The sequence below is a fragment of the Manis javanica genome, chromosome 3 (assembly GCF_040802235.1).
Source record: "Manis javanica isolate MJ-LG chromosome 3, MJ_LKY, whole genome shotgun sequence".
NCBI classification, from domain to species: Eukaryota; Metazoa; Chordata; class Mammalia; order Pholidota; family Manidae; genus Manis; species Manis javanica.
In genome coordinates this window covers 33105001-33117099 of record NC_133158.1, presented here as the reverse complement: position 1 = coordinate 33117099, position 12099 = coordinate 33105001, and the positions used below count along the sequence as shown (strand labels likewise).

General features: G+C 50.4%; 1 protein-coding gene across 4 annotated transcripts in view; it reads right to left on the bottom strand.

Moving 5' to 3' along the window:
- The window catches only part of IFT122 (intraflagellar transport 122), a 67615-nt gene that overhangs the window by 12538 nt on the left and 42978 nt on the right, over positions 1-12099 (bottom strand). For all 4 annotated transcript variants that reach the window (XM_017647350.3, XM_017647352.3, XM_073231064.1 and 1 more), the window contains exons 16-20: positions 11918-11971; positions 8990-9151; positions 4749-4915; positions 2293-2464; positions 732-834 (exon numbers count right to left, since the gene is read on the bottom strand). In XM_017647350.3, the coding sequence (XP_017502839.3) occupies positions 732-834; positions 2293-2464; positions 4749-4915; positions 8990-9151; positions 11918-11971 (658 nt within the window). The remainder of the gene's footprint in view (positions 1-731; positions 835-2292; positions 2465-4748; positions 4916-8989; positions 9152-11917; positions 11972-12099) is intronic.

Sequence of the window (12099 nt, the reverse complement as noted above, 5' to 3'; positions counted from 1 at the left end):
GCAAACAGATCCTGGTCCAATCCTGGCTCTGCCACTTTCTGGCTTTGTGACTTTGTAGGGCACAGTTAACCTCTGTGTCTCTTCAGGGATGCTGGCGAGATGCAAGGTTATGTCGTAGTGCCCAGCCAGTGCCTGACACAGAGAAGGCAGTCACATGTTAAAACTATTATTACCAGTTAAAGTTCTATTCTTTCTTTTGCTGTTGTTTCAGAGACTGCCATACCTGGTGGGCAGCCCATTCTACCAATGGAAATGTCAAGCAGCAGAGGACACCTTGTTTATCTGGGCCAGAAACAGAACTCAAGTTTTTGTTGGAGGTAAAGAAAAGTGGCAGGGGAGGTCTCTCATTTAGTCCCTACCCCATCCTGGCCTGAATTTCATCTCTGCCACTTCCTTGCTGTGGGACTTGAGGCGAATCCCTTCACCTCTTCCGATCTTGGTTTACTCATCTATGAAACGGTATCTACCCCAGAGGGTTGTGGTGAGGAGTAACAGGGAAATACATCTGAGTGCACATGTTCTGCTCAGGGAGATGGGACCAACCTAAGGTCCTGAGGCAAGTGAGTGACGGACACAACTCTGAAGCCCATGTTCTTTCTGCTCCTACCCAGTCCTTCCCCACTAAACACATCACATGTGATCTGGGGACCTATGATGAGAGGGGATGAAATGTGTGTCTTGGCAGTGCCTTCTCCTGCTCCTTTGGCAAAGTGCCAGTCCACGTGACCTACCTTTCTGGGCTTCCTCAAAACGATCATTCTCTGCTAGCCACTGAGCATACGGCACGTAGATGTCATCCTTAAATTCGGGGTGCTTCTCGCCCAAAGCAAAGGCCTAGAGGAAGGAGTAAATGCATTCTTAATAAAGCAGCCCTCACAGCCCCCATAAAAACATGGCACTTGGCTGAGTCCATCAGAGATGTCATATTTGGCCAGCCTGACAACTCAGAGGGGGAGAGTGCCTCCCCCTACCACCACCCCCAGAAATGCAAAAACAAATCAGCTCTTTGAAAACAAAAGGCAATTAACAGCAATATGCAAGTGACTGGATTCAATAACAACACAGTCTGTTTCTGGACCACAAAAGCGGCACAGAATCGGAAACATTTTATTTTGAGGGTTTGCGTGGGCGCCTGTAGGGCTGCAAACAGATTTCTTTTAATTGTAGGCAACACCTAAGGAAACAGAATTGACATTATCATCGTCACTGCTTATTAGCTGTCAAAACTGACTGTGTACTTGGTGCTGAATGGGACCAGGAACTGCTTTATCTAAGCCCCAGAACCACCTGTCCAGCCAGGAGAACCGGAAATGAGTCACAGGGGTCAGCATGTGGTAACAGGGAGAAAGTTTGCCTGATGCACAGCCAGGACTGAGTGGTTCTGATTTATGCTGCTTGAAAAATCTCCTAACAAATTTATCTTGAGAAGCCATTACTGCCTCTGTCCCTGGCCCCACATTTTCTCATCAATGACCTTGTCACTTCACCAAGTGGAGCCACTCAGAGGGGAGACAAGAGTCAGATCGACAGCTCTTTCCCAGAGAAGGCCTTGCTATGGCTCTGTAAACTCGACCACAGTGGGCAGCAGCGGCGGTGGGATGGAGGGGGTGGGGGGAGCCAGGAGGCCCACAGGCACAGCCCCTAATACTCTTGGGGATGAACTGCAATCCAGGGCACAGGTAGCCAGTGAGCTGACAGGTGAGAGTCAAGCCTCAGAGGGGGCAGCATGTCAGCTGCTTCTGCCAGCCTCATCCCAGCATCTCTGCTGTTGGCCAGTTCTTTTCACCTGCCCCTCAAGCCATAGGAGCTCAGGTCTGGGGGCAGGTGGTGAAGGAGGAGGAGGAGGAGCAGGCCCCTAAAATGGCTCTAGCAGCCTGTATCTGGAAAGTATGGGGGGCACTTTGGCAGAAAATGCCACCAGCAGGTTTTAAATATCACACAGGTGTGTGTCTGTATCAGCAATGCATCAGCCTGCGGTGCTGGTCAGAGGCAGCTCAAATGAGCAGCAAACACTGAGCACCGCTGTGTTAACCCACCGCGCTGATGGCTATCACAGGCTGGCACAAAGCCAGCGGTCCATAAAGCTCTTCGGAATCAATGAATGAACGAATAAATGGAAAGCTAGTATCAGAAATCCCTTCAAGATGTTCTGGCTCAGAGAATTCAAGGGCATCTCCTGACTGCCAGCCCAATGTTTATGCCCACAATGAGGGCAGCTGCTCCCTATCCAAACCTGCGTGACCCAGGGCTCAGGCCTAGGCCCCTGCCCCATGAGGCATGCTCTGCCCTCACCTCATCCCAGTGCTGGGTCTCCACGTGCAGCTGAACCAAGGCCTTCAGGTCGCCAATCTTCAGGTAAATCTCGGCAGCATAGTCAGGGTTATCAAGCTTCTTGAAGTAGTGGGCACACATCAGCAGGGGCTCCCGCTCAGCCTTGTCCAGCTTTCGAGCAATGTCGATCAATCTGGAGAGGTGAGAGCAGGGAGAGGAGATGGACTCCCATGGGGGAAGCCTGACAGAAAGAAGTGCCACGGCACTTGGGTCTCCTGCAGGGAGGCTCTGTGTCCATTCATACTGATAAGCCCAGTGCTCCACGTGGTACCAGGCCTCAGTGCTCCCTGCGTGGTTATAAATGAGTGACTACGTACTCCAGAAGTTGCCCAGTGACCGGGAGAGGCTGCCTGCTAAAGGACACTGTCCCCCCACCTCCAGCAGTTACTCATCTAGGCAGTGGCTGTGGAGATAGGAATGAATGTCTACTTTCACCTCCCAGTCTAGTGCCAAGCACATTGCCAGGAGCTTTCACCCGTGTGAGTTCACTGGATCGTCACTGTTCTATGAGGAGCTACTATTAGTCCCATACCACAAACAAGAAGACTGAAGGCTAGGAGAGGTGAGGCAACCTGCCCAAGACCCTGTAGCCAGGAAGCGGCAGGGGCTCTTTCCACACTGTTTCAGGAATTCTTAAAGGAAAATAGAGACAGAGGTGTGAGAATTCAGTCAGCGACAGGCTCTCTAGGGGAAGAGCAATGTGCGGGGTCTGCCCTGGGCTCAGGACAAAAAGCCTGCAGGAAATCTTGACGGTGCCTCTCTTTCTGGCCAAGGCGCTGGCCTCGGTGAGGGGCCCAAGACCACTGTCTCACCACTTCTTCCCAGGGGGACAGGCCCTCCCATACTTGGGGGGCATGGAGGCTGGATGGAGCATGCCTGTTCCCTCTGGTCGGGCTGGGGTTTGGAGTAAAGCCAGCTCTCCCAGGGGAAAGGGGTTCTAGCCAGCTTGCTCTCTGTGAGAAAGGCAGGGGAAGCAGCTGTAACAGATCCCGGCTCAGGGACAGGCAAGCTCAGGGAGGCCTGTCAATCTGTACTTAGAATAATAATGGCATCTAAAAATAACACTTCTCAGCAGAGAAAGGACACATTTTTAGGGAAAAGTGGCACAGGCAACCCCTTAGGCCCCCCACCCCCACCCCCCATCAAAGTGAATGTCCCTCGAGGAGAGGAGCCTTTTACAGCCAGACCTGGAAAGGGGACAAAACATGCTGAGTGTCTCTTTCCTGAGCTATTTAAGTTTCCCCAGGGTAACCTATGCATATCAGTTACAAATGAAAGTGATGTGAAAAACGAGAGCGAGCAAGGCCCTAACTATGTGGCTTTCTCCGTGAAAGAATTATTTGGGGCAAAATCTGTGCTCGCATGTGTAAGCATGAAGCCCGCTTGCCTATGGGAAACGAAAGCCCTCCCCCTGGACGTCTGATGCCGGGAGGGTCCTGAGACTCTGTCCCCTCTCAGCGCTGTCCCACCCCAAGCCCACTCCTCTTCCTCTCTCCGCCTTGGCGAGTGGCATGACTAACCTCCAGGCCAGAGCTCAGACAGGCCTTCACCTCCCTCACCCCACCACCCTGTCCAGCTGGGTCCTGTCACTTCTGGCTCTCCCATATCTTTCATTCCCTCAGCCACCCTTGCCCCTGGTCTGCCACGCTAGCCAGCTCCCTGGTCTACCTGCTAGTGAGATTTGGATGAATCTCCCAGTGTGGCCAGCCTGGAGCCCCGTCTGCAGCTAGCTGTCCATCACCCTCCCACTCCTACACCTTTTGTCCCAGCCACCCATGCTATCTGTGCTGATCTTCTGGCCTACATGCCTTTCCACTTCCTCCCATCTCCACCTCCTGAAACTTGTCAAGGCTCTGCATGCACAGACTACCTCCCAGGAGAAGGCCCCACAGTTCCTCCCCTGAGGATTCATGTCTCCATCCCCAAGACGCTCAGAACTGTTCTTGTTCTTATTTCATTCCTACCACTATACATGCCATGGGCACTGAGATCAGCCATGTCAGTTTGAAGCTCAGCTCCGCGACCACCCAGCTGTTTGGCTCTGTGCAGTCACATGGCCCTTGAGTCTTGGTTTCCTCATGGAAACACCAACGCTTAGGGTGTGGTAGGGAGAACCACATACCTGCAAAGCTTTGCACTGCCTGGTTCACAGTGGGGCTCAGGGAATGGCAGCCCCAATCCCAATGCCTGGTGTCTCCTGCTCCCCACTCCCGGCCACCCTGTCCCCCAGGGACTCACTAAGCTCCCCAAAGGCAGCGACTGTCTCATTTAATCTGTGTCTCCCTGAAACCTAGTCACTATCACATTTGGATTAGATATTTAGAGAAACACTATTTTTCCCTTGTCAGCCAAAACCAAGAGCTGACCTGACATGACAGGCTGTCAAATGCTTCTTCGGGCAGGGACTGAAAACCTACATGTCAACCCAGCCATGGTCGCCACTGATCTCTATGGCCTTGACGTGCTCTCCTGCTGAGATGTACATCTCCACAGCAGCTTTGGGCTCGTTGGTATTTCTAGCCCAGTCAGCCTGTTTGGTGATTAGCATCTTTGTTTCTTTGGGGTCTCCAGATCCAAGGAAATCCTGAGGAAGCACAACAAACAAAAACACTCCGGATGAGAACTTCCTGCTGCCAGCATTACATCAGGCTGCTGAAAGCTGGAGCAAGGAAGGGCGCTGTTTGGCTACAGCAGGCAATCAGGATGCAGGCGCGAGCCCATCCCTGCAAGGCTGACTGGGGGCAGGTCCAGGTGTCAGGGAGGGGTGCTCACTGGCGCCCACAGGTGCTCCTGCTGGGTACGGGGAGAGTGTCAAGGACTATGGCCCCCAGCGTTTCCTGCCCTTCCCATTAATGGACATTTGTTCTTCAGCTAAACAATATTTTCCTGACTTTGCAGTGCTGTAGACAAACTCTGCAGTGTGGAGGGTTTACAGTTGGGTCACTTGGTCCCTCTCTCTCTCACATAGAGTTCAGTGTATGTGTGACTACTTCTTTATAATGACTCTATCACCTGGTTGCACAATAGCTCATATTCAGACCTATAACCTTGGTTCACATCATAGGGATACCACATGCCCCAGGGAGGCTGAGCACGTGGTCCCCTAAACTTAAATTTACAAAATGACTTACAGAGTTCGAGGAGAGGCCCCCTGTGCCTCCCTGCAATCAGCACCATACTGGAAGGGCTATTCTCATCTGTTTTCTGATTCGGTTCACATTTGTCACCTGAGCTCGTCCATTGGCTCTGCCCCCAGCTAGTTGCTGAGGGCAGATAAGGAGCACAAGTGGTTTTGGTTAATTACTTTTCAACTGGATGGTATCAGAACCTGTCCTGAGATCAGATCTGCAGAGGTGGGGACAGCAGGAGATCACGGGGGAACTGAGGCAGGAGGAAGAGGCCTGGCGGGAACCTGTGAAGAGAGAGAGGCCTGTGGACCTGCAGAGAGGGTTAGGGGTCGGGCAGTGAGGCCTATGTTCCTTCCACCACAACAGTGGGCCTCTGAAGGGCTGCACCCAGCTTTCCTGGTTTGGCCCTGGAATGTATAAGAAACAGCCTCAGAAAATCACCTCTTTTCAGGACAGTTACCCAAAGTACATATATGGGACTGTGCCATAGTTGAGGTAGCTTTGGTAGCTTTGGTGATGACATTTTTAAAGGTGGGGCTTTTGAAAAAGGGAAATTGAGAGCTCTTAGAGCCCAGATCTGCATTACTAGTAAAGAAGTGGTTTGTCTTAGGAATAATGTACCTGCAGAGAGTGCGCTGTGTCAACCTCAAAAGGTATAAAAAAAGCTCTTCCTTCCCCATGATTAGCATTCATTTGTCAGGAAAGTACAGTCAATGTATGCCAAAAACCCACTTGAACAATTAGCTCTCTTTTTTTCCCATTTGCTTTCAGAGTAATTGTGCAGCCCCCAAAATAATAGATTGGCCTAAGAGAACCATTTAAGGGGAAGAAGGAGCATCATCTACTCGGATGCTGAGGATCCAGTAGAAGACAGGCCCACCTTGCTGGCCCTTGGTCCTCTGGAGTTCACACAGCAGAAGGGGCTTGCAAAGCAGCCACTGACTATCTGAAGATGCCTAGTTTGGGCCACTACAGACACAGCTTCCACTCTTAGGGGCTATTACAATGCGTACTCTTTATGCCAGTGCAAAGCCAGAAACTGCTAACCTGCTTGGTTAAATGAGGTTAACAGCTGGAGAAAACAGGCGTCGTAAGGGAACAGAAATGTCCTTCAAAGTGAGTGCTCAGTAGACTCGAGGTGACTGTAATGAGAAGGGTCAGAGGCCAAGAGCGAGACATAAATTTGCGATGTCAACAAGGAGAGCAGCAGGCGCAGACCACAGGCTTGAAGGAGCCTCCTCCGGCCCAACAGCCCAGCTCCAAGAGCTCTGACCTAATTGAAGCTGAGTCTAAAAGGCTCCTTCAAGGTTCAGCAAAATGGGGTTTTAAAGGTTCTTTGGTTCCACAAAGCAAATTCACATGTTATCTGGGGCCATGGCAAAGACTTTGTCCTGGAGTGGACAGAAAGGGGCTGTGCTGAGCGATGAATGAGACTAAACAGTGTTCCCACGCTTGGTGATTTTGATAAGGACATACCACATAAGAGTTAAGAGCATTATAATTCCCTTTATCACCATATAAACATGTCACTTATCCGGAAAGCATACAATTTATTTGTACGTGGGAATGTAATTTAAAAATTTTCTGAAAACCAGATTGAATCTTGGGAAGCAATTTTCAAGTAAACAAAAACATGCCATGTTAATAAGCACTGTATCTCCCCCCACCCTGACATAATGTGTATGTACACATTTCCTCACATTTAGACTATTTGGGGCGGGGGGAGGATTGAAACAGAACCAACCTACTTGGAACTGTGATCAAAAACTAAAAGCAAAAACAACCCCCAGAGTATTTACCTTCACAGAGAAGCAGACCAGATGGAGTGCGTAAATGGGCTGCATTTCTGGTGGGAGGCTGTGGGCCCACAAAGCCCACCTGAGGTGTGAGGGGGCAGGAGTGGGGCTGGCTGGGGAAAGGTCTGAGAGATGGCCTCTCTGGGTCACGCTTGGCCCCTCTCAGCTTGCTAAACTTTCTACAGCTTGGCATTTGTAAAGCGCTGCCTCAAACATTTTGTGCAATTCCCAGAACTAAGCTGCGCTGTAGCTATGTTACCCTCTGAGAAGGAAATAAGGGCATTAGCAAACTGAAGAGTCTTTCCCAGGTCACCCGCAAGAAGGACCAGGACTCAAGAAGGACCGCTGTATGGACACCAAGTCAAAGTGTGGTCTACTATGCCACAGCTACGTACTGGCAGCACTCAGAGATGCCAGGAAGGGCTGTGGGCCCCTTTGAACAACCACATGCAGCTGTTCCTAATGCCTAAATGCTGCTGGATGGAACCCTTTAGGTTAAAGGTTGTTATTCCCAGAAAGAGACACACTAATTCAGGTGTTCTCAGTATGAAAGCAGTGTTAAATCTTGTGGGGGAGGGGAGTATTTGAGGAGGGTGAAGAGGCTGAAGAGGACAGAGTGGGGGGACCTGAAGCACTGGGATCTGAGGGAAGGAGTAAAGGGACCACCATGGTGAAAAGACAGGCTGGGGCCCATTCTCGCCCAGGTGCTGCGGACCAGAAAGTCCTGGGCCATGTCACAGTAACCCGGACACAACCTTCAGCCCCAGGATCTCACAGATGGAGGACAATAAAGCAGCACAGCCATCTTTGGGTATAGTAGAGAGGTAAAAAATGGGGAGGATTTTTTCCATCTTGAACTTGTGAGTTAGATAATTACTATTAATAGCTACTAATTGGTTGTGGCTGATGACTCAATAATGTTCTGAAGCTTCTTCTGACATAAGCAGGAAAGGCAGCTTAAAAAGGCAACTCCGTGGAGGTCAGAGCCTCGTTTCTCAATGCGCCCAAGGGTCTTTCACCTTGCATTGGGCTAACCTGCCAATGTCCTGATTGGGACTTGTTCTCACACAAACCATCAGAAGCATGTACCAGGAAGCTCTCCCTCAAGTACCCAGACCTGTTGGGGACTAACCTTAACAGAAGCCCTCCAAGTGCAAGAGGAAATCTCCATTATCACTGTGCAGATGATGTGGGAGCCACTCTGCACCCACTGGGGCGACAGGGGGCACACTGTGCCAGCACTGGGGCGCAGGGACTGTCATGGCATCTCAGAGTGCGAGTGCAAAGCCCAGTACCAATGACAGAGCAGGTGCTCAGGAAACCACAGGCTGGAGTGAACCACATTGTCCTGGGTGACGATGGGAGAACCTACTCATGCCTGAGGACACTGATACTCAGTGGCTCCTAACAAAGGTTCGAGAGAGTTTGTGGGAGACGGCCCTGAAGCCCTGAGCCCTGAACCCTCTACAAAGGGACTGTCCTGATTCAGACTCACAGGCCGTTCAGCTCTGGCACTGACAAAGGTCTGAGCTGTCCTACTCCATCCCACTGGTGTCTCAGCCTCAAAGGTCAGTTTTAGGTCAGCTTCAACCAGTTTATCAGTTTGCCCACACCTTTTCTGAAGCCATTGTTGTTTTCCATCTGCACCACCTCTTGGGGTAAACAATGGGGCACTGCAGCGTCAGAACACTGGCGGCCCCCACCTGGCAGCCTGGCCCGGGGGTGGGTGGTTACCTTGGCATACTCAAACATGCAGAGGTTGGTGTACATGTCAAGCGCGAGGTTCTCGTGCCCATTCCTCTTGTACAGTTTGGCGGCCTCGTGGAACTTCCCCTGGTAGGAAAACACATCTGCGAGAAACAGGTCATTGTTGGTCTCTCCCCGCTTCTTCCTCTCCTGGAAAAATTAGAAGCACAGGAAATGGCCCCTGCAGCCATGGCAGGAAGCAGCCTTTACAAAGGTTCCATGTTGCTATTTCAAGTTAAGCCCCTGGGCCTTCCTACTGGAACCTCCGCTTGGCTCTTGGGCTGTTGTGTCTCTCACCTAGGTTTCTGGTGGGAATGCTTGACAAGAAAAGCAGATATTTTTTCCAGAGGAGTGAAGATCAAAAGAGATGCAAACTTTTGTTTGTTTAATGGAAATTCCTCAGGGCTGCTTTCTTGTATAGTCTTCCCAGGAAAGAACCAGAGAGTTAGGATGGTGTGTGCTGCCTGCTCGTTTGTGGCTCCCAAGATCTCCCAAGTCACTGGGCCTGGTTTGCTGAGTTGTGACTCATAATAATGGCAGACAAGGTGAAAGTTTAGGGTTTCTTCCCAAGAAGGAGACCAACAAAATAGGATAATGAGTTTTATCCTGCCCCTGCCTCTAATGAGAAGGTGAGCAATGCCACATGTGGAGCACCCACAGCTGCAGGGTATATACGTCCCACACAGACCCCAGGGTGGGAGGTACCAGCCAAGTGTCACACTGGGGGAAGCCAAGATTCAGAAGAGCAGCAGGTGGAGGTCATACAGAGCTGGCACTGGGATTCCATCTGCCTGACTCCAGATGCTCTTTATACCCCATAATGCCACCTTTGGAAACAAGTGACAGTACAGTCCCCAACAACAGTACTTAAGATGAAGAGAATTAACTGGCACACTCCCTCCTCCTGTGTTAGGGAACATTCATTAAGCTACAGCTCAAGTATTTGTAAACACTCAATAGCACCCAATCTCTCATCCCCAGCAGTTTCCTTTGGCTTGTTTTCTAGCAAGTGTATCACAGTGGAGGAAGATGAGACACTGAATCAAAGTCCTAGACAAGCTGGTGAAAGTTTTAACAGCTGGAGGCAACATGCTTCCCCACTGACAGAAATAATTTTATAAAACTAAAAAAAAAAAAAAAAGAAAAAATCCTACACATAGTTCAGGCTAATCGGCCAGATAAACTAACTCCTAATTATAGGAAGGGAATTAAAGTCTTGCAGTGAGATAAAGAAGTAGGTTTCACTAGACAGGGAATTTAGGCCATACCCATGCTAGACCACAATATCACCATGATTGTAAAAATGATTCTCTTATATTCAGTATGTATGTAGCTACACAGGCAGACTCTCCTCCTCTTGTTATGGGTACGGCTGCATCTCACTTCCCCAAAAGTTGCCTAGTCAGGAACCTTGGTGCTCTGGAATAAGGCCGAATGTCTAGAAACATGCACATATGGCCTCAGGGCAGCCAGGATGGATCCTCACTTGAAGGCAGTTGATTCTCTTTTTCAAGAGACAATTCTCACAGTTTACTTTAGCCAACTTCCCTGCTCACAGCACCCTAGAGGAGGCGGTAAGACAGAACTCATTAGAGATGATAAATGATGAGAGGCAGTCCTCACAGAGGTAGTTTCCTCATAGAGGAAAACTACATTCCACTAAGACCCCTAGATTCAGACCAGCTGGTTCATAAATGCCAGCCCCTGATAGCAGGTGGTGCCAGGCATCATGGACGGATGGCTCTGAACAAACCCTTCCCCATGCATGTAAGTAAGCAACAGAGGTTAGAGACGCTGCTCGTGAGGGTGCTAGAGGAGGCAGAGGGTGCGCACCAGGAGTGACTTCCCAGATGGCAGCCAAGCCTAGAGGAAAGACAGCAGGAGCCTAGGAAACAGACTGGCTCTGAATTCCAACTGAGCTTTTGGCCTGTGGACCCTTGGGGACATGACACAGCCTTAGTTTCCTTATTTATCCAATAGGGATAAGAACAGTATCTGCCTCATTAAGTCATGAGGATTTAAAATTGTGTCCACATCAGTCATGCGTGGGGCATAGAGTAGGCACTCAACAAATGGCAACTATTATTAGGCTTAGCTGGCTATGAGCTTCTGCAGGCCTCTCTTCCACGCAGCTCCTGGCTCACTGGGCTCAGCACAAGCCTTGGCCGATGACAGGTGTTTATTGTGCTGAACTGAACTGAAGGGACGAGACAGTTGCTGATTTCCTCACGGCTTCCATATGGGAATTCAAATGTATCTCACATTCCCATAGCCTCACAATAAATCTGTTCAGGAAAAAAATATGTATGCCTTTTTTACAGACCGCACTAAGATGCATAGGAATTAAGAATACTGTCTACTGTCACCCAGCAAATGGTGCATGCAGAACCAGCCTCTTCAGCCTGCCCCAGCCCTCTCTGGGCTTGGTTGACAAGGCCTGTGTTGCCCACCAGGAGTGGTACACTTGGGAGGGCTTCGCTCAGTCTGCATGCCTCCCTCCCCAGGGCCCATTGCTGTGGGTGGGGTGGAGATCATGTGCGTTTGGGAAATGCCTCCTATGCTGGCATACTGTTGGAGCCCTAGGGGCTGGTAACCACCTAACGACCACCACAAGGAAGAAAGCCAGTCGCTGAGAACCTATTTAATCCTCCCAGTGAGGCTGTAAGGTTGGTCCCATCCCATTTTACAGACAAGAAACCAAAGCTGAGAGAGATTAGGACCCCGCCAGCCTCACCCGGCTCCCACAGGACAGACTGCACACCTTCCTGCCGTGTGCGGTGCCCCAGCGAGGCCGTGGCCTAGAAGCTGACACCCGCGAACACATCCTCAAGGCTCTCGCCCGCGGGAGGAGCTGCCTGTAGAGCCCTGACAGCGAGTCTGTGCTTTCTTGAGAAGGAAGAACACCTCATCTTTTACCTCAATGCTGTTGATGAGCTCTAAATACCGGAGGTCTTGTACTCTGATGAAGGCCTATAGGGGAAGACATAAAAGAATAAAGTCAGCTGCCTTCTGGGTTTCAGAAGTGGGTGATTGGTTTCAAAAGTAAGGGTTGGAAGTCAAGCTTCAGGAAGTGAGCCGGTGAGGAGGGAAAAGAAGCA